The sequence below is a fragment of the Pseudorasbora parva genome, chromosome 17 (genome assembly GCF_024679245.1).
Source record: "Pseudorasbora parva isolate DD20220531a chromosome 17, ASM2467924v1, whole genome shotgun sequence".
NCBI lineage: Eukaryota > Metazoa > Chordata > Actinopteri > Cypriniformes > Gobionidae > Pseudorasbora > Pseudorasbora parva.
In genome coordinates, this window is record NC_090188.1 from 10,065,018 (window position 1) to 10,088,139 (window position 23,122).

Genomic DNA, 23,122 nt, shown 5'->3' on the forward strand with positions numbered 1-23,122 from the left:
AATTTTTTACAGTGTACTACGTTTTTGGAATCTGATTATATAATCCAGATTACATGTTATCATCAGTTACTACACTGTCCAACTGTAAAAAAAATATTTGGAAAAAAATTTACCTGGTTGCCGTGTAAGCAGGGGCGTAACTATAGACAGTGCAGGCAGTGCAGTCGCACTGGGGCCCGTGCGGCAGGGGGGCCCGCAGCGCACACGGGCCCATGCCCACATTGTAAACTTGCCCCTGGCGACAAAGTGACTCCGTAGAATATTGTGACACTCACATTTAAAATGAAAAGCACTGGTTTCAGATTTCACACGGCTGTCGCGCTCTACCGTCACGCTTAGGATAGGCTACTGACCACCTTTTTCAGCATGTGAGCGGAGCACAGTTGCGTGACGCTCCGCTAGATATTCCACTCTATGCCAGCGAGCTCAACAATTCACTATACAATGTGAATTATTTGATTTAAATCTAGCGATTTCAAGCTTTCATTAGACGTATGTTTCATGTTTGTCATGTATTCACCGAGTTTCAGATTCTCGCAGATAGAAAGCGCACCTTTTTTATTTATTTTACTAAAGCACAAAGTTTTGTTGTCATGTGAGTGTACACAAATAAAAGTAGACAATTAATATTTTATAATTATATCTCACATTTATCTGCATGGCCAAAAATTACGGAGTATTGTGAGTTATAGGCTATCCCCCGTCATGACTCGTGATGGGGCTCCTCAGTGATACACTAACACCAGCGATTATAAAAGAAAAATGTGGGCAAAACGGTCTCTCTTTATAAACTTTGTTCAATGCATGCGAGTGCTGCCTTAGGTTCGAATATGGACAGTGATTTTCACCATCCTCACCCGCGTGTAGTGCCAGAAGACGCGAATGGGAACATCTGCCTCTGTGCACTCATCCGAAAGCGTGCAGTCTCACATCGCACGCAAATATTGATTTCTCTCACAAGTCTTGCGTTTGAACGGACAAACTCACAAAAAAATAGCCTATGTCAACATGTCCATCTTGATGAGTCTCTAGTAATATTGTTATCTACTTTTTTGGCCTTCAGAACATCTTAAAATGCACATATGTAGATCCTAGAAATCTAAATTTTCTCGGGGGAGCATGCCCCCGAACCCCCCTAAATAACCTAAATAACTCACATTTGGAATCTTAGTGATTATAAAATAGTGTCTTTTTTTACGATTAAGGGATGTAGGCCCTACGGTGACACAGAATAAGCCATTAATATTTGATTTGTAAATAATAATAAACAACCGATATCCTGATATAGAAATGAAACCTAAACCTAAAGTGTTACATGCTAGGTTAGGGGGGGCCTAACTGCATAGCCTGCACTGGGGCCCATCATTAGTAAGTTACGCCACTGCGTGTAAGCATATTGGGTAATTGTGTGTTTTATTTCTGGTGATGCAGTGAAACATGCCAAATAGTGCTTTTTTCGTGATTTATCAAAAAATGTATGTGGTTCAGATACAATAATATTTTGAGTTTCTATTTATTAAACAAATGTCCTTCATTGTATCAACTCAAATTTTTAATTTCAATAAACTCAACATTTTAAGGCAACCAGGTTACTTACTTTTTTTAAGTTAAACCAACAAAAAACAAAAACAAAAATTACAGTGCAATGAGAAAACAAAACAGAGTTAAAAACCTTTATATGTTAACTATAATATTAGGTTTTAATATTTTAAAAAAGGTCAATCTATCACTCACCTCCTCTCTCATTTTTTTGACAGTCTCTCCTTTCTAAAAACCAAACAAAGGATAAATCATTTTATAAAACAAATGAAATATACCATAATTTGTTTTAAGATTAGATTGTAAACCACAATAAAACAGTGCTTTGGGATGACAAAGAATAAAGACTCAAAGTTTTGCTTAATCTTAATTTAGTAACATAATTATCAGAATTCTGTCAAATACTGAATTGTTTACCTTCCCAATGATACTTCCAACTTCCTATACACACACAAAAACAAACAAACAAAAAAACGTGTTAATCTAAGCCAGGGGTCAGGAAGATATAGATGAGGCAGACTGGAAAGATGCATGTCTTAAAGCACAAACACAGGCAATAAATACAAGGTTCAAGCTACTTCAATATAAATGGTCAATGTGAACCTATATAACTTCATCAAATGTCTGCGAATATTCCAGGTGTGTGTTCTAAATGCTGGGAGGACAAAGGTACACTATATCATTGCCTCTGGGAATGTCCAAAAATACAAATCTTCTGGAAGGAGGTTATAAATATGTCAGACATGTTTAACATTAGAATGTCTTTGAATGTAAAACTTTTTGTATTTTTGTAATATATACAATGGACTTCATACATCAAACATCAAAACTGATTCAACTTGTAGACTTTGGTCAGGCCAGAAGAGCCATTGCATTATGCTGGAAGAGTATGGACGCTCCATCTATGAAAATGTGGATAAAGGAGATATCAAACTGTATTGGACTGGAAAGGCTAGCTTATATTGCTAAGGGCAAGAGGAAAGATCATCTATGGAAGCCATAAATATCATATAAAATGGAAATGTAGACCTTACCGGAAAAGATTGTAACAAATTCATCTATTTTATTTTACTTACTGTTCAATTTACAGTTTTTGAAAGTGAAAAAGAACAAGTCAATGTGTAATTTACAGTGAAAAACTTTACATTTGGTGGATTGAAATTGAAATAGTATTGTTTTTCTTTTTTTTATCAGTTATGCACATTAGGGTTTAATATTACATCTAATGTTGTTAAATTAATGCTTAGTAAAAAATTTAATTTCATGTGCGTTATCATGATGATGTTTAGTGTTTGTGTAAATGGCACTGCACTTTCTATATATTAGTTTTGTCCTTCTCATCTTGTAGAAAAGATGCTTGTGATGAGCTTTGATTCATCATGTGACTCTCATCACAACGGTTGTCAGTGTATTACAAATGTGCAAAACGGATATCAGTACTTCAAGAGGTTGTTAAATATCAGTTAATGAAATATGTTTTTTTAGTGTAAATTTAACAGAAATCTGTAAAACTTAAAACATTGCTACTGTATCTTTTACAGTATATTTCTGGCAACCACAGCTGCCATTTTTTACCGTAAATTCAACAGATTTTTTTTACATTGGTGTAGTGAGAAAGACTTTTTAGTGAGCGTACGTTTCAGTGCGCTAGAAGCATTCTGCAATTGAGGCGACTTAAAATGGCTGACTCCCTGATCAGTGCCCTCACTGTAAAAAAAAATCAGGTCTTCAATTAAAAATTTCCAAGTGACTGACCACATCTACATTTTTCAGTTGGCCGAATTCAGTTTCTGTGAATTAAATTGCATCAATTCACTGAATTTTAATTCGGCCAACTTTTTTTTACAGTGAACTAGGGAGCAGACCCTATGAAATAACAGCGTCCTTGCTGAATAAAACTATTAATTTCTTTAAAAAAACATTCTTAGCCCAAAATATTTTACAGTATTAATGTATATCAAGATATTAAGCGGTAAAAGAACTGTTTTTTAACATTTCTTGAGCACTACTGATACTTCAGCTTTGCCAACACAGGAATAAATTAAATTGGAACAAAAATTAACAATATTTCTGCTGTATTTTTGATCAAATAGTCTTCATGAGCACAAAAGACTTCTTCCAAAACCTTTGAACGGTAATGTAGATGTTCATAAGCAGGATGATTGTGATTTAATTTCTTTTCATAAGACAAGATTATGCCGTAAATGCCACTTTATGCTGTCAAAACTATTTCTGAATAGGTCGTCTAAAATAACATTTTAGAATCAATTATATTGACGATCCGTAACTAAAATGTCACCTATATGTTTATAAATCTTTCTCATGTACTGGTTTTATTGCTTGGCTGGACGCGCTTGCAAAATACAAGGCTGAAAACAAACGAGTACAGCTCTGTGAGGATTCGAGATGTGTCTTACCTTTCCGTGCATTAGCAGGCGGATGGTGAGGGTGACATTTAGCCCCCCCTCCAATACTCCTCCCTCCTTCTCATTCATATTCATTCTTCTCTTGGGTCTAGATGTTTCAAACAGACTGTCTCTGTGCACACAAACAGACAAACTGACCCATTCAGTCAGAGCAGATATGAAATTCATTTCAGTGTGTAAACATTACAGCCTCGAAAACATATAATTCTTTCCATTACTCCTCTCAGCCATAAATGTCTATTCAATCGTGTGTTCGTTTTGTTTAGCTGTAGGTACGTGTTGTTGTGCTCCAACATTAAGGTGTTATTTCCCTCTCTGCTAAAGGCGGGTGAGTGAGGTCCTGCCTCTAATGTCTATAATGGTTCTGCTTTAATAAAAGTGGTGTGACCGTGTTTGATAAGACTCCAAAGGAGCCACTTGTGTCTTTCTAGGCCTGTGCATCAAGTGATGTTTGTGTGACCATGTCTAACAAGGCCTATTAATTCATCAGTGAGGGAACACAACCTCGTCTGTTCCCACATTCCGCACATCTCTGCGATGACGAGCGGGTTATAACCGAGCTTATCGCCATCTACATCTAAATCAATTCTAAGCCAGATGAGATCACAAGGAACATTCACTGACGAAACTAAAAAATGAGTCAGCGTTAGATCAGAGGAAGTGTTAGTGGATTGTCTTAAATTTCCCTTTAATAAGGACTTATTCATTCCTCATATTCCTCTAATGAGGCCCTACAGCTATGACAAATAAATGAATGCGTTTTCTTTATGTATCTGATCTATTATTCCAAATGAGTCCCAATGCTTTCATTTGTTAGCCCTCTTTGAAAACTACTGCTTTTGAAATGTTTTCAGACTTACATAAGCTGTTAAATGAAATGTGGTCCCTTTTTCCATGACACTCCAACAGCAGAGGAATTTTCTAAAAAGATTAAAAAAAGAGAAAAAAATATTTTATATATACATATATATATATATTAGTGGTGTCATATGATTAATCACATCTAAAATAAAAGTCTGTTTACATAATATGCATTTCAGAGGTGGACAAAGTACACAACTTTAATACTTAAAGTAAAAGCAAAAGTACTACTGGTCAAATATTACTCCTTTACAAGTGAAAGGTGTAAAAACAGATTACTGAAGTATTTGTTTTCAAAAGTACTTAAGAATCAAAAGGAAATGTCCTTGTTTATGTCAACACATTATTTTATTATTGTTGTATAAATGCACATTATGCAATCATGGTTTAAGCCATTCAGTGATGCTCCATCCGACATGCTAGAATATGACTAACTTAAACTCATTTAAATTATTTGTATATAAGTTACAAAGCTCTTTACAAAGCTGCTGTCATTTAAAGGCCGAATGCACAGATCCAATACACTGACACACATCTGATATTCTCCCAACTGTTTACCTTCACTTAAGACATAATCAACTTTGTTGATGTGAATACTCAACAAAATTATATATATATCATCTACTGACTTTCAAAGCTGCTACAGAAACGACTTTCAACCTTGATAGAAATGTAGTGGAGTAAAAAGTATTATATTTGTCTTTCAAATGTAGTGAAGTTAAAGTAATACGTTTCCAGAAAAATAATATTCAAGTAAAGTACAGATACTCAAAAAGTGTACTTAAGTACAGTACTCAAGTAAGTATACTTATTTACTGTCCCCCTCTGATGTGTTTATACTGTATATAATTATTATGTATATATAAATACACACACATGCAGGTATATATTCCATTTTTTAAATATTTATATATAAAATATATTTATATAATATAATTTATATAATTTTAATTATATAAATATATATACAGTATTTACATGCTTTTATATATATATATATATATATATATATATATATATATATATATATATATATATATATATATATATATATATAATACCGCTATATATATATGACCATCCAGTGAATAATAGTTTCAGTTCCTCTCAATTCCGATTTCGGTTGAACTCCTACGGTGGCCGATTTAGTCCAAGATTAACATGGCAATCCCCCTCTTCACATTCGAAACAGGCATCGAGTGTTAAAAGGCGAAGCTTGAATTTGTGGGTATGTCCCTCTTTGGCTAATGTACTTTCAAGATGGAGGAGCAACATGGCGACCAGCATTCGAACCCCTCGTCCGTATGTATTTTCAATGGCATATTATTAACTTACGAGAATACTTTATTACTTGAAAGAAGTAAATATGCATTAATGAGCACATATATAAGTGTTTTAAGCTTAGAATAAATGTAAAACGTTACACAGTGTAGCTTTAAATAGATACCCAAATTTGTTTGTATTCAAATATTCATAATAATTATACACAGACACACACACACACACATATATTATGCAATTACAAACTTTTATTTTGGAAGCGATTAATCGTTTAAAAAATGATACAAGGGCTATACGTTCAATTATAAGTATTCTCAAAGACTGATTCATTATAGATTCATCATGCCTAATATCAAATACGATTGCCGAATTTAATAACAAATGTTGTAAAAAGTCGATTCTTTTGTGTGGCTTATAGTTCAGTGCTGTTTCATCAGGTAAATGCATAAAACACACTGCTACCATCCTGTCTAATCCTTTAGGCCCGGATTTGTTTGGCTAATGCTAAATCCCGTTTGACCCATTTCTGTCTTTCCAAAGCTTGTCAACAGGCATCTGAAAACATTCTGCCATCATATAGCATAGCACTAATAAGCCCTGAACATAGATATCACACACGCTGTTTTTCACATGTCAAATGTGTCTGTGAATCAGGAATTTAAATAATTTATGCAACTGGCATTGAAAGGTTGACGTACAAAGCAAATGGGGGGAAATCGGTCACTCAGATTAGTGTTGAAAAAAAGACCAGTCTGTTTTAAATACGTAATTCCAATGGCTAAGCCTTGGTTGTTTGCGAACAGTGTTTTATGTTATATTAAACAATATTGCGATTTAATTCAGTACATCGCGTTTAACATTAAACTAACTAATGTTAACCAGACAACGATGTACTAAAATGGATATGTTTTTCCTTAGCATTTTTTTTTTTTGTGTGTACAGAAGACAAAATTGTCAAACATTCACATGGATTGGCAAAAATGACTAAAACATAGAGACGATATCGTCTTAAAAAGGTGCATTTTGAAACCAGTTTGAAAAAGTTTGCATTTTCAGGCCTCCAAAATGCCATTGACGTGTAATTGAACGGCCAAAATGCATGTGTCACAAAATGTAACAGCCACTAAATAAAATGTTTATGTAATGAATCAATATAGAATAATATGTCTATTCAACAACAATACGTCAAATGACTGCCCAAATTTAGAACAATATTTTTGATCAATTATGTTTGTATTTATTAACAATGACATTGTTTATAAATTATATTGTGTTATATGAAAAACAACTCAGCATCAGACTTTAGAATGTATATATAGACACACAAAAATATGAAATATGAAAGATAAAACAGTTTTCCTTTTGTCGAAGATGAAACAATAGCACTGTTGTTGCCGGAAAAGCATTAACATGCCTATTTGTTCCTGTCTTTTGGAAGTCCCTGTGCGTGACGAGCAGCTTTGGGTTGAAGTTAGCAAACTGACCTGAGGCTTGATGGAGGTTGAGACAGCGTGAAGATGCCAGTTACGTTCTTCGCCAACTCTTCTTACCCTGTCAATCCAGGATGAGTTAACGTTTGCAGATCCAGAGTGTGTATGATTCCCTGAGTGCGGAGTGTCCCTCCTTTGTTGTCAGTTGTATTCAGAGAATGGACAGATGGCCTTGTGCCCGTACCTCTGGTCGACTGAGACTAGCTTTACTGTTTTTTCCCCCCCTTTGGCTTAGCCTCTGATAAGCCTTTAGACCAGGCTACGTGAGCCCAGAGTCTCTTTCAGTACTTAATACTTACGTAGTTGATGCCACAGCAACTTCATCCCGAGAATGAATGGTCCCGGTAGTATTAGGGAATCCCAAGAAGAACAGAAGGCAACAGGTTTTCCATGCTTTGGTACAGCTTCAATACTGAGGGCTGACCTCGTCTGGGGAAATATTCACAGGAAAAAGACATACATTTCTAATTTTGTGTCCCAAGATTGTGCATTGTCCATTTTAGCAGGTACGACATATGCATGGGCAATGACATTTGAAGGACCCAGAGGAAGAAGGATATGCCTAAATGTTTTTGTCGACACCCCCAATCAACATAAGCATTGCCAAATTGACTGTGTCACATCATTATGGACAGAAAGACACAACGTCTCTGTGGCCGTTTTCCCTTCCCCCACACCAAGCATCTACTCCTGCTAATGAGGCCAAAGTCCTGTGAAAACAATGTGGCCCTTTAACAGAAAAAGATGCACTCGGCTCGGCAGCAGAATTTCAAAGTGAATGAATTAGTGGAGCAGAAGTGGCATATTTTAATCACTGCCTGCTGTCTAGAATGGAAATGAACAATGGTCTCTGTGGATCTCCCTTCCCTTTCTGCATATGTGCTGATAAATAGTGTAAAATCAAGCTCTAAAACTGTTACGCGACAAACATTGTTGTCATTGAAAGGGGTCATGATACATGATATATATTAATCATTATTAGGGGTTCAAGCGTGTTGAGCTAAAACCCTATTGTATTTGTAATTGTTCGAATTTCAAAGGATCAGCATTCTCTGCTAAAAGGGATCAGGCAGACCAAACCACAATTTGTAGAGACTTGAAACTTTAAGGGATGGTAATACTCACTCTCGGCCTGATGGTGGCGCTACAGCAATCAAAAGTACATAACTCCTAAACATTTGACGTAAGCTCAAGTATCTTACATAATTAATTCATGTGACATTTTGGGGTATTTTGGATTTTTCGAAAAACCTACTTTTGCAAACTAGTCCTAGGTTTTTCACCCGGTTGGAACCAAACCAGTACAGAAAGTTTCTAAATACCAATGATTTTTAGAATATGTTGAACTTTTAATTCACTGGAGCACCAAGATGTTTAGGTGGAGAGGGGCACTTTTATTAAAATCGCTGTAACCTAACTTGGTACTCATGTTTATTGAGTCTATTGTTGGCCACATCGCAAAAAACTCGATTGGCCACTTGGTGGCACTATAAAATAAAAAAGCAAAAACATAAACCAGCATGTGATGTTTTTGTCTTAGGTGCCACGATTGTCTTTGAGGATATTCACGTACTTCGAAAAACACGGCCTCCGTCAGCCAATGAATTTCGAGCGGCTGTCAAACATCGGAACAAAACTCGCTGAGCTGGTTTGGCTCACATCCCTAGAGACCTGTGAGAAATAGGATTGTATATCACATAATTTTTCTGTACATGTCCACTACATTTATAACATATTGTAGAACTCCTAATTCTGAGCAACTTTTCCACTAGGACCACCGCTGTCAGTCGAACGGATAAACATTAGAGATTATTTCAAAAACCTATACTTTCGCGAACTAGTCCTAGGTTTTAGCTCGACCTTCGATACCTGTTTAAAAGCTTTAAAACTACTATATATCCTTAGTAAATTTGCTTTATTGGCTGTAAATGAAAATACTTCCATACATGATCACATGCTTACTAAATTGCTAAATAAAACATAATACCTTTTTATGAATGTGCAGGCCTTAAAGTACTTAAATCCCGATATTTGCTCCTCACAGTGGTATTTCTTGAGGTTCACATGTTAACAAAGATTTTTGCACCCTCATATATATACTTTAAACCTTCATTCTAAACCCTCTGTCTGAAATATGTTTTTAATACATAGGCTCTTTTAAGACTTGTCAGTTATTGGCCACTGTTATAATTGGCTAATGTCATTGCATAGGAAACACTATCAATACACACTCGCTTATTGCACAAACATTTACAGACAAAGCGTTATGAATCATTGAATTCATAAAGCATCATTGAATGTGATGCAGCAGCTGTCAGATCCAATACAGTTGTCTGCTTCATCTATCAACAGACGTTTCTTTGCAAACTCTCCTCGTTCACAAAATAAAATGCTCAGAACAAACATTCAATCCTTCGACACAAATCAGAACACCATTACAATAAACCAACCACTTGTTTCCGACACTGGGAACCTCCTGACGCATCGAAGCGAGTGTTTTTTCTCTCTTATTTGTCCTATAGTGTTGACAGAGGCAAGTGTGTGGAGTAAGTCAGAAGCTAATAGTGCATCAGTGTACTGAATCCAGCATCAGTGATAATAATGGGCACTATTTGCTTTTGACGTGAAACTCACATCCAGTGTAACGTTCATGTAACACGTCTTACTATAACATTTTTCTCTGGATGTGTATATTTTCTGAAATTTCACAGGTTTTTAATGTCTAAAAGATTTTTAATTTAAAACTTGGTTTGTAAAAGGGAAATGTAGGTAAACCACTTTTTTAATACTAGTATTTTGGAATGTAGGCCTACAAAAAAAATGAATAGTACACTTGGCTACTGTTCAAAAGTTTTGGGTTTGCAAGGTTTTTCATGACAGCAGAGTCACATGATCCTTTAGAAATCATTCGGATTTGCAGCTCAAGAAACAATGGCTGAAACAATTGTGCTACTTAATATTTTGTGGAAACTGAGTCCATCAGACATGCTTCAGAAACTTCACTATTTGTCCTGCAGAAAAATCCACAGACACAGTCACTCTGCAGCTGGACTTTGGTCTCGCCTCAATTGGACACGGTGAATGGTACATAAATACGCCAAAGAGGGAGCACTTGTGATCTGTCTTTACAGATATGGAGACTCAGTCTATGCAGATTTTCCAGGATTTGTGTACCTTTGAGAGTTTTAAGAGTTTCTGGGACTATTATGGTTACGGTGTTGATCAACAAGAGCTGATAGATCGGGAATTTAAACGGATTAAAGGTAAGAAGAAAAAAGTCCTTATTAACATAATTCCTCGTTCATTAACATATCAATAACTGCATGTGGTGCTGTTACATACTCTCGTGGTTTAAAATATATATGAATGTTAGTAAATGTATCAGGTTTGTTTAGGAAACAACCGATTTTTGGATTAAGTGTAGCCTTCAAGTTTCTTCAGCGGTCGAGAGTCGGCCTGTGTGGTTTATGGAAGGCATTTTCTTCCTTACTTTCGTTTTTGTTGTGGTTGGAATGCAGCGCCCTCTGTCGATCTCATTGTGAATTGCACTTAGAGTCTTCATTGTATAGACGCTTTCTCTTCTTTCTCTGTTTAGGTGTTACATACCTTGATCACGCGGGGACAACGCTATTTCCCGAATCTCAGATTAAAGAATTTTATGATGACATATCTAGAAATGTTTATGGTGAGTTCCTTTTAGCTGATGAACAATCATATGCATTGATTGTTAAAATGCACAACTTCATCAAAACAATATTTTGCTCTCTAGATCGTAACATACTTTTCTTTCTTTCTCAGGCAATCCTCACAGTCATAATCCCAGCAGTAGATTAACACATGACACTGTGGAAAGTGTCAGATACAGGTAAGATTTTTTGCACCCTCTTAATTTAATAACGTCGTAATAACAAAGAAGAAGAAAAGAAAAACAATTTCAATGTACCATGTTTCATTATTAAAAGCAGATACAATAAGAGCAATATAATACAGTTGTTATGTTATGTTACAATGTTATGTTGTTTCTACATTCATTTGGAGATTAACTGTGAAACTTTACATGTTATATTATAAATGATAAAAACTTATATCAAAAGTAAATGTTTTAATTGTGATTAATCACACACACACACACACACACACACACACACACACACACACATATATATATATATATATATATATATACATATATACATATACATATATATATATATATATATATATATATATATATATATATATATATATAAATAATTGGTAGCTAAAGATGAATAGAAATATTAAAACAAAAAACTAAAGTGCATAACAAAACTTAAACAAATAATAATTAATAATTATACCATAATGTAAAAAATAATATATATATGTAATATGTGTAATATATATATATATATATATATATATATATATATATATATATATATATATATATATATATATATATATATATATGTAAATATATAATGTATAAATAAATAGCATAATAGTATAAAATTCATACTAATATAAGACTGCAAAAAAAGGGGGGGGGGGGGGGGTTTGTAGTGCATACAGAGAAAATTGTCCTGAATTATGCCTGAGCGTTAGTAGTATTATAGTAATCAATAGTATTACTCAGTAGTATTATAGTAATATTTTTTTATATTTTGATAACATTACATATGTGATAGCTCTTTGTTTTCAACGTCTGCAGGATACTGGAACATTTTAATACTTGCCCTGAAGAGTACTCTGTGATTTTCACATCAGGATGCACTGCAGCACTGAAATTAGTGGCTGATACTTTCCCCTGGAAGGCCGTGTCAAATGAAGAGCCTGGAAGTCAGTTCTGCTACCTCACCGACAACCACACCTCTGTGGTGGGCATTCGCGGTGTGTCCGCACTCCAGGGAGTTGGCACAGTTTCTGTTCTACCTCACGAAGTGGAAGACAGAGCGAAAAAAACCCAGACACAGACAAATGGAGAGGAAGAGTGTTCTACACCTCATCTTTTTTGTTATCCTGCCCAGAGTAACTTCTCAGGCAGAAAATATCCCCTCGGCTATGTGAAAGGAATTCAGTCTCGACAACTCTATCCAGCATGTGAGCACCATGGGCGATGGTTTGTTCTCCTCGACGCTGCCTGTTTTGTAAGCTGCTCTGCTCTGGATCTCAGCCAGTATCCCGCTGATTTTGTGCCAATATCTTTCTACAAAATGTTTGGCTTCCCTACTGGACTCGGAGCCTTGCTGGTGAGGAATGAGGCTGCTGAGGTCTTGAGAAAAACTTACTTTGGAGGAGGGACAGCAGCAGCGTATCTTGTGGCAGAGAACTATTTTGTACCAAAGCCAAATATAGTCCGCAGGTTAGATTTGACCTGTAATTGTTGGCAAGCATCATTATTGATGATACTGTTGCACAATATGTTGCGTGTGTAATTATTTTTGTTTTGAATTTATCAGGTTTGAGGATGGTACAATCTCCTTCCTTGACATAATTTCTCTCCATCATGGTTTTGAAACGCTTCAAAAAATCACAGGTTCGAAAATGTATGGCATACCTGTTGAATGATTCTCAATCTGATGACATGCATTAAAAGTGTATGTTTTTGGTTTTCAGGGAGTATGCTGAACATTCAGCTACATACGTTTGGTTTGGCTCGCTACACCTACATTGTCCTCTCGTGTCTGTGTCATAGCAATGGAAAACCTGTGGCACAGATCCACTGTGATAATGACTTTCGGAATATTGCTGAGCAGGGTGCAATCCTTAACTTTAGTCTACTGGACTGTCGCGGACGAACAGTAGGGTATTCTCAGGTCAGTCACGAACTGCCAAATGTGTTTTGGGTTCTGTTATGATCTCCCCAGCAGATTAACCTGTAAAAAGAGGTATATTTATAAACCGTTTTACTGAAATGAAACCATTTCTAATAAAATCATATTACAAATTATGCAGATAATGAAGAAAATATAAAATGAAGAAAATATAAAATGTAACAATTATTTTTTTTTGTTTGTTTGTTTGTTTGCTTGCTTGCTTTTTGGCAGGTTGACAAAATGGCCAGTCTCTTCAACATTCATATTCGCTCAGGCTGTTTCTGCAACACAGGAGCCTGCCAACATTATCTGGCTATCAGCAACCAAAATGTGAAGAGTAATTTGCATGTAAGTGGATGTCTGCCAATACAAACTTTGATGTTTGCCTGACAGTTAAATCTTAGAGACAGACAGACAGACAGACAGACAGACAGACAGACAGACAGACAGACAGACAGACAGATAGATAGATAGATAGATAGATAGATAGATAGATAGATAGATAGATAGATAGATAGATAGATAGATAGATAGATAGATAGATAGATAGATAGATAGATAGATAGATAGACTTTTAGATGAATGAAAGGATGATAATAAAAATGATTGTTAATGAATGGTTCTTTTCAAGGCCGGTCATGTCTGTGGTGACAACATTGATCTGGTTGACGGACGTCCCACAGGATCCATTCGTGTGTCTTTTGGATATATGTCCAGTTTTGAGGACTGCCAGAACTTTCTTCGGTTTATTGTGAATTGTTTTGTGGACAAACCACTAATCCTGGATCAAAAGAGAATAACCAAGTTAATGTCAGCTGCATCGATGGAGTCATCCGCATCTGATCACCTGACATCAATTACAAATGGCCAACTAGGGCATGAGAATGAGCAAATGATCACCCCTTCACCTGAGAGAATAACACCATCTGAAGGCACTGTGTCAAACAAAAGAAAGAACAATAACATTAACCATACTCTATCCAATCTCTTTATCTACCCTGTGAAATCATGTGCATCTTTTGAGGTACAGAGATGTTTTTTAATCTTTCTATCTTGAAAATGAACTGCAGGATATGAAATGAAATCAGTTGACAAGTACTCTGTTGTTGTGATTGACCTAACAGGTGACAGAGTGGCCACTGGGACCACAGGGTCTGTTGTATGACCGTTTGTGGATGGTTGTGAATGAGAATGGGGTTTGTCTGAGCCAGAAAAGGGAGACAAAACTATGTCTCATCCGCCCTATCATCTGTCTGGCATCTAACACGCTGCAGCTGCAGGTCTCAGGTCAGACATTTGCTGTTCCCCAGTAGTTTAGTACAAAGAACATCACTACAGCTTTTAAAAAAACATTAACTGCAGACATCTCATGAGATAAGATGAATAAATTACACCTTTTAATTTAGTAGAGTGTCTTTTCAAGTACTATGGAAGTGCTCCATGGTACAATGATAATATCAGATGGACCATGATATTTCTTTATATGTGCCAAAAGACACTATAAAAATTATATTTTTTTTAAATCAAATTATTGCTTTTAATTAGATGTCTTTAACTACAAAGGACTAACAAAAATATATTGTTAGGTACCAATGTACTTATTGTGTTCACATTGTATTGAAAACACTGCTATTAAGGGGGAATATGGGTACGGTTAGGGACAGGTTTAGTGGTATTGATAGATTTAAGGGGGGTTAAGGGGTAAGGGAAGAGTCGACAGTGAAATTAAAGATATAATTACAGAAATTACTTTCAGCTCTAATTACGTGTACAATGTAAATAATATATGTACACGATAAGTTCATTGTATCAAATGAATTTAAATGTTACTACATACCCAGATCATTAATAATAAATTCTTTAGTAATGTATTTTAATGTGTTTAATGATAAAGTGGATGCATTCTGTCCTGTCGCAGGTATGGAAGCAATCTCCGTTCCCTTGGAGACCAGTCTAGAGAATTCTGATCTAAGAACATCCCAAAGCAAAGTTTGTGGTGACAGGTATGAAGGTAAAACATAAACACACCCAAAATTTCATTGAGCTCTATAGAGTACAACAGCGCCGCCTCCTTTTTCAGTGGTGCTGGTTCCCGAAGTATTTTTTTCCCATTCATTTTTCCCATAGGATTTTTAAAATAGTATTTTTAAAGCGTTATGAACCAAGACAATCAGCTACGAGGTGAATCGCAACACCGCAAACACTCTAAAAAATGCTGAGTTAAAAACAACCCAAGTTGGGTTGAAAATGGAAAAACCCAGAAATTGGGTTGTTTGAATGGGTCCATTTACTGGGTTCAAACAACCCAATTTCTGGGTTTGTCCATTTTCAACCCAACTTGGGTTGTTTTTTACCCACCATTTTTTAGAGTGAAAGCAAAACGCTTTTGGACAAACATAAAATGCACCCGGCCATCCAGCATTTTAATAAAATGCTCACGTGCCACTGTTGCCGCTTTGAGCGGTAGACAGGGGTCAGCATGGCCACCCTGACTGGTCTGCGGCTATGCAGCCCCATACACAACAAACTGCAATGCTCTGTGTATTCTGACACCTTTCTATCAGAACCAGCATTAACTTCTTGAGCAATTTGAGCTGCAGTAGCTCGTCTGTTTGATCGGACCACACGGGCCAGCCTTCGCTCTTCACGTGCATTAGTGAGCCTTGGCCGCCCACGACCCTGTGGCCGGTTCACCACTGTTCCTTCCTTGGGCCACTTGTGATAGACACTGACCACTGCAGACCGGGAACACCCCATAAGAGCTGCAGTTTTGGAGATGCTCTGACCCAGTTTCTTATATAACATCCATCATAATTTGACCCTTGCAAAATTCGCTCAAATCCTTACGCTTGTCCATTTTTATACATACATTTTATTTTTTGGAGAGCATAGGGGGATCCCATAGATAGACAACCTAATAGCTACTAGACTAGTAGGCCTGCCTTTAAAGATTTATAAGTTATTGTTTAAAATAAAATTCCTCATGGAGAAAATGAATGAGTTTTTAATTCTGGAACCCGACTGTTTTGCTCTATTATTTAATTTAATCATTACAGAATGCATTTAGACATTTGTTGAACCAAAAATATATAAAGAGTTTCATATGTTTGACTGCTGTAGCTTAACCTGAATCTTGTAGCTCAATATATATTGGTCTTTGGGGTAGGGTACCGACTGTGGATTGTGGGGAGGAAGTTTCAGCCTGGCTTACTGAGTTTCTGGGAAAAACTTGTCGTCTTATAAGACAGAGACCGGAATTCCTGCGTGAAATGAAATTTGGACGAGGAAAAGGTAAAATACAACATTTGTATTTGTATTTATTATGTTTTTTGGAATGTCACAAAATCCTGAAATCCTTACTGTTGTCATTTAAATGTAATCCTTCAAATAGGAATATTATAATATTTATACCGGCTACACACTACACAATTTTAGCCCCCGATTTCCACTCAACTACAGTTTTGTGGAAAATCACAGACAAATGGCAGAAATCAGAGGCTTACCGTTGCTTTTTCATACGGAGAACCATCGAGCCGATGAGCCGAGCCTCTTCATACACACAACATTTCTGGCTAAAAACGGCGTTCCCACGGGACTTCAGCGCAAGATACAGCTAGCCGCCTAAAACAGGTGAATTTAAACAATGGCCAAGTGGCTAAACTCATCGCGTTGTCATGTAAGGGCCCTGTTCATGTTGAACAGACATTTTAATTGCATTTTGTGTCTGTTAAGAGGCACAAAGACACCCGTTACGTTTATGCCCCCAAAGCTGCCGTTTTAGCTGAGGGGGGGTCTCTGGGCATAAACTGTAATAGCTCCGTGTTGCAAGCACCAATCCGGTTAGTTTTTTTTTCCCTATAGACTGTACTCACAAAGATATAATGATCAAGATAAACTTAAAAATTCGCTGGAGTTGTCCTTTAACTTTCATAGGAATTAATTTGAAATGCTGAAGTACTCACTTTGCTCCACATAGCTCCGTTTATATGAATGCCTGCAGCTGTCCAATCTGAGAGCTGTGAGTGCGATCTCTCATCCTCCATGCGTGGGTTGAAAACATGTAAATAGCTCCTCTACTGGCTGTAGTCTTTAGCCTCTAGCCAAAAAATACTCAATTGACGATATTTGCGTCATCATCATTCGAATATACACCCGGGTTTCCACTTATACAAAGCCATATGCTAATCGCTGAAGTAACCCTTTAAATATGTTTTGAATGGATATTACATCAGCAACGACCTATAGCCAATGAGAGAGCAAGATACAGGGCAAGTGAAAGTTCAGGGGGAGGAGTCGTAGATCTGCAACAGAACATCAGCAAGGATGGCTTCTCCAAGCAACCATTCTCACCTCCATATTCGTCTTGTTTTATTTTTTTGCTGCAAATCAGCACACAGACAACTTGGACAGCTTTATCAAATCATCATGAAGTAACCATACACAAGGCTCTTTAAAGTGCAATTGCCTTCCGCTTTTGTATTTGCATATCAAAAAGAGCTACGGCAATTTTTCTGTTTGCTTTTGAGTGAGAAGTCCTGTGTTGGCTAATGATTCGATCACGCAATGTCAGCTTTATCATTATATTTTTGAAATCAATGTATTCACTATTTACATACGAATATATTACAAACGCGAACAGCTGCATTTTCAGCAGAATTATATCAGGACATACTATTTCATAACTATGGGAGCAACAGCAATTATGATAATGTCGGAAACTTTATCGTCAGCTTATTACTAGACACTTCCTGCTGTATGGTAAGAATGATAATTATTTCAGCTTATCCGGAAAGTGGCGGTTTAAGGTCTAAAGTTAGAAGAAATGTTCCCTATAATTTATTTTCTCGCCGAGCAAATCTTTTCTCTATTGGGTGGACATATTGGTCACCTAAGCAAAAATATTGTTTATACCAGACCTGTACAGCATACGTAAACACACACACAAAAAACGTTGTTTCTTCATATAGTTATAACTTTTAACTTTAATCTGCCATTTCTGTTTTATTTAACCCTTGATGTAACTTAGCGATATATTAAATTTAATTATGCACATTTTAATGTGACTGAGATTTTTTTAATGCTGTTAACTGTAAAAATCAACTTTACCAAGAAAAAATATTAAAAATCTCCCCCAAAACAGTATAAATTCTTTATAATAAAATTAAACATTAAAAAAAATAAGCAGTTACACAGAGATTGTTTTATTGGTGGCAGGCAGCATTAAACCATCAAACTTAAATGTGTTTATTGCTTATGAATTTCCAGTGTTTTTTTTTTTTTTTTTTTTTTTATACTTTTTAATACTCAATACTTTTTAATGGCAAGGATCCCTAAACAATCCCTTTGTGATATCAATTATTTATTAGGCTTACAATATAATATAATTATAACGAAGTGTTTAATTTTAAACTGATATAGGCAATTACAAGGTTTGCACGCACTGCAGGAGGGATTTTAAATTCAAAGACCACATAAGATAGAGCGCGACCTAAGCGCACTGGTAAGATCATTTAGTCATTTCGCAATCAGATAAATACCTGTTCAGAGAAAACGAATGAAGGAACCAGTTGCGAAAAGGCCATAACGCAGGGGACACACTGCAAGCATGTCGTGAGCGTCTCGGCTGCGTGGCGTGTCCGTTTTTATTTTGGCTCCCATTTTAACCGGTTAGAGCTTGCATACTGCCTACGTCGGTCCGAGCCGCGCGGAAAATACGTGCATGCTTCAAATAGAAGATACGCCTACGCCTATTTTCACGCGACACGCGAGCGTGTTGGAAGCGTTGGAAGCGAGCCATATCTTGACAGTCGCATTAGCTATTATGGTCTCATGTTGTTTCCACCAGCAGAACATCTCATTGTTCCTTTTAATTAATAAAATAAATATAAAACGAAGGAGATGCCTAAAAAAGGCCCGAAGCACGGCCCGCGTTTTAGGTATGACGTGAAAATTGGCCCGAAGCCCGGCCCTAGGGGCGTAAAAAAAGTCGGGGCCCGTCGGGCTCGGGCATAAATGCAGGGCTTTACAGTACAGTCGCCCTGTCCCATGTGCAGAAAAACAACCCTAAAGCATGATGCAGCTTAGGACCTCAGACAGGGAATTTAGGATAATAAATGGAGTGAAGGTGGACATTTTAAAGACAGACTAACAGGTCTTTGAGGGTCAGAATTCTAGCTGATAGACAGGTGTTTAAATACTTATTTGCAGCTGTATCATATAAATAAATAAATATAAATAAATAAATATAAAAAATCATATTGTGATTTCTGGATATTTTTTTTTAGATTATGTCTCTCACAGTGGACATGCACCTATGACGACAATGTCAGACCCCTCCATGATTTCCAAGTAGGAGAACTTGCAAAACAGCAGTGTGTTCAAATACTTATTTTCCTCACTGTATATAGATCTAATAGCAAAGTATGTTCAAGGGAAGATGTGAACTTTTTTGTAGTTATCTAAACATCTCTAAAACCCAAAGCACACACATATATCTATTTAAACTGATGTGTTACTGGGGTGTTTTGAGTTTGCACACTACACTTGTGGTGGATGTGTAACTGTAAATGTCTGTTTTGTTACCATGCTGTTCCCATCATCCGTTCTTTCCACCACTTCATCAAGCCGCTCTTCTTTAAAACATGATGACGTTGTATTTCTCAAGTCTTAGCGTTTCAGGTTGCTTCTCATATTGAGCTAGCTGGACTGCAAACATGACTCACTGGCGTTCACACGCAACATCATTCTATTTCTACGAAACCTGTAAACCGCATTCACCGGTTCTAACACTATAGCGATACTAACTCTACAGGGAGTGCAGAATTATTAGGCAAATGAGTATTTTGACCACATCATCCTCGTTATGCATGTTGTCTTACTCCAAGCTGTATAGGCTGGAAAGCCTACTACCAATTAAGCATATTAGGTGATGTGCATCTCTGTAATGAGAAGGGGTGTGGTTTAATGACATCAACACCCTATATCAGGTGTGCATAATTATTAGGCAACTTCCTTTCCTTTGGCAAAATGGGTCAAAAGAAGGACTTGACAGGCTCAGAAAAGTCAAAAATAGTGAGATATATTGCAGAGGGATGCAGCAGTCTTAAAATAGTCAAGCTTCTGAAGCGTGATCATCGAACAATCAAGCGTTTCATTCAAAATAGTCAACAGGGTCGCAAGAAGCGTGTGGAAAAACCAAGGCGCAAAATAACTGCCTGTGAACTGAGAAAAGTCAAGCGTGCAGCTGCCAAGATGCCACTTGCCACCAGTTTGGCCATATTTCAGAGCTAAAAAACCTTGGGAAAAACCACGCTCAGGGCAGGTCCACCATCTTGTCTGGGTATGGACTGGATCTGGCTGACTACGGTAACATCAGGATAAGAATGAGATAGACACACTCATATAAGTGTAGATGCCATTCCTGTTTTGATGTACATCAGTGATAAAACGAGTACATCAGTGCAAGTCGAACAAGTAAATCAGTGTTATGTGAAGAGTTACCGATTCTGTTTGACCATGACTTATGCAGCCTAACAGTACTTTAAAGGTACATAACACAAACAGTTTCTGCCAGTCTCATGTTAATCTCGAGTACCTGAAGAGTTGCACGGCATACTTCATATCTCAGAAGAGCCTTTTTTATCAGATTTATAAACGACATATACGTGTAGGCGTGCAGTGGGCAGAGCTAAAGAGTCATGAGCACACACACACACACACACACACAATACAAAATGGCATTATCCCTGGATAACTTTTGATTCATTATACGTTCATGTTTATATAATATTCACTTATGTGCCAATTGCCAACAAAACGCAGACTTTTGATGCAATTTCACTCGCCACCTGTGGTTTCGACTCATGACCGGGATCTTTTGTCTTTTATACATCTTTAAGTTTCAAACGATATGCAAATCCAGCGTCAAACTGGGCCTTGTTTATAAAACATTGTATTACGGATAAGGTAAACATACATTAAACATACATTAACCCGAATGAAGCTTGTGTGTGTGTGCGTGTGCGTGTGTGCTCATCCGGGAGAAGTGCCCATACAAGGAATTCCACTTTCTGAAACTTATACGGATGCCGAAGGAGTGTATTTGGAACAGAAATACTCTGTCATACGTCCAACTGAAACTTTGCCCATGTTTAGCATGAGAATCCAACTCTTCATCAGTGTAAATAAGTCAGAATGCATGAAATGGCATTAGGGATTTGAGTTATAGAAATGTGATAGTGTGTTATGCCAGGGTAAAGAAATGGGTCTTTAATCTAGATTTAAACTGACAGTGAACAGCGCTAGGAAGACTAATCTGGAGTCACCTAATGTGTGATCCGTCATGTAATGTGTAGTGTGAGAAGAACAGAGACACAATGACTTTCGTGTTGTGAAAATCATGTCCTTACGGCATTAGATTCACTGTAAAAAAAAAAAAAAAACAATTTTAAGTCTATTGTTTGCTTTCAGAATTCAGCATTTTTAAATCATGGAAGTCATAAAGCAATTTGTAGTTATTTATTTTTTTAAATTTCTTCCCATAAGAAAGAAGAAATATGATCTTGATTGTTTCTTACGCAATGGCGAGCAAATTGAGACTTCTGCTTTTCATATTTTTCTTCAGTGATAATGGGTCTAGAAATTAGACCTTAACGATGCCTCAAACTGTACTTAGATTGATTTTCCAAGCTATTGTAACAAAGTCTGCAAAAACATATATTATATATCTTTCTGTCAACAATTGTACTTTTTTCCGGATGTTTCCCTATCCAGCCTGTTGTCCCACAGCTCTCTCTCTGGTGAATGAGGCTCAGATTCTGCTTATTAACAGAGCCAGTGTGTCTTTTCTACAAGAGCACATTGTCAACAGGTATAGTATGCCCTTTTTATTTGGTTATTTAATATTTGAGGCTACCCAAAAATGAATATTTATTAGAAGGCTAATATATGACATTCTTTAAATTGCCAGTCTATCTTTTTAAAATGGTTAACCAGTACTCTGTGTATATGAAGTAGATTGCTTCATTATTTTAGGATGTTTCTGTTATCTTTGGCATGTTAAAGGCATGATAGTGAGAACGAAGGAGCATGGAGCGACATGGAGCAGCTCATTGAGCGTTTCAGGGCGAATCTGGTCATTTCAGGACAGGAGCCGTTTGAAGAGGACGACTGGTCTCACTTGACAGTAGGAGACACGCAGTTTCAGGTTAGTGGAAATATGTAATAGACACATAATCTGCAAGAATTCAAACAGATGTTCAGGTCTCGGTTTTGTTTAAGGTAATGGGGAGATGTGGCCGCTGTCAGATGATTGGAGTTGATCAAAAATCAGCCACTAGGACCCTGGAGCCCCTTAGGTCTCTTTCTGAATGCAGAAGTGGAAAGGTCTAGTAAAACAAAACTTCTCGTTCTTGTTTTCTGCCTTTGAATGCTTTTTCAAGAAATGACATTTCTAAAATATGAATATTACATTACTTCTCTTTTCTCCTCTGCTCTTGTTCTTAGGTGACTTTTGGTGTTTACTTGGCTCACCAATCAGCACAGGACTCCACTGCTGTCTCCATCTTATCCGTAGGGGACCATGTTATGCCACGGATATCAGAATCTACTGAGAAGCTTTAACAGTTTTTTGTAATTACCCTCTTGGAATTGTTCTGTTTATTTTAGCTTGATTTTTAAACTGTGATAAGAGCTGCATTTTGAATTAAATGAATTATATTTTCATGTA

At 36.7% G+C, this 23,122-nt stretch overlaps 2 protein-coding genes across 8 annotated transcripts in view; one reads left to right on the forward strand and one right to left on the reverse strand.

Moving 5' to 3' along the window:
- Positions 1–7,791, reverse strand: part of zgc:110045 (uncharacterized protein LOC664755 homolog) — a 30,182-nt gene extending 22,391 nt beyond the window's left edge. Inside the window, exons 1-5 of the mRNA XM_067420925.1 lie at positions 7,592–7,791; positions 4,826–4,886; positions 3,957–4,077; positions 1,957–1,980; positions 1,735–1,767 (exon numbers count right to left, since the gene is read on the reverse strand). Of these exons, the coding sequence (XP_067277026.1) occupies positions 1,735–1,767; positions 1,957–1,980; positions 3,957–4,040 (141 nt within the window). The 5' untranslated portion in view covers positions 4,041–4,077; positions 4,826–4,886; positions 7,592–7,791. The remainder of the gene's footprint in view (positions 1–1,734; positions 1,768–1,956; positions 1,981–3,956; positions 4,078–4,825; positions 4,887–7,591) is intronic.
- The window catches only part of mocos (molybdenum cofactor sulfurase), a 126,250-nt gene extending 103,128 nt beyond the window's left edge, over positions 1–23,122 (forward strand). For 2 of the 7 annotated variants that reach the window (XM_067422315.1, XM_067422314.1), the window contains 15 exons: positions 10,615–10,860; positions 11,193–11,282; positions 11,396–11,462; positions 12,291–12,941; positions 13,039–13,115; positions 13,196–13,395; positions 13,627–13,743; positions 14,027–14,419; positions 14,520–14,682; positions 15,314–15,398; positions 16,562–16,686; positions 22,168–22,264; positions 22,459–22,600; positions 22,675–22,779; positions 22,900–23,122. In XM_067422315.1, coding sequence (XP_067278416.1) covers positions 10,731–10,860; positions 11,193–11,282; positions 11,396–11,462; positions 12,291–12,941; positions 13,039–13,115; positions 13,196–13,395; positions 13,627–13,743; positions 14,027–14,419; positions 14,520–14,682; positions 15,314–15,398; positions 16,562–16,686; positions 22,168–22,264; positions 22,459–22,600; positions 22,675–22,779; positions 22,900–23,016 — 2,559 coding nt within the window. In that variant the 5' untranslated portion in view covers positions 10,615–10,730 and the 3' untranslated portion in view covers positions 23,017–23,122. Of the gene's footprint in view, positions 1–10,512; positions 10,861–11,190; positions 11,283–11,395; positions 11,463–12,290; positions 12,942–13,038; positions 13,116–13,195; positions 13,396–13,626; positions 13,744–14,026; positions 14,420–14,519; positions 14,683–15,313; positions 15,407–16,561; positions 16,687–19,679; positions 21,802–22,167; positions 22,265–22,428; positions 22,601–22,674; positions 22,780–22,899 lie in introns of those variants that run through there. The other 5 variants (XM_067422316.1, XM_067422317.1, XM_067422319.1 and 2 more) reach the window with 5 other exon arrangements.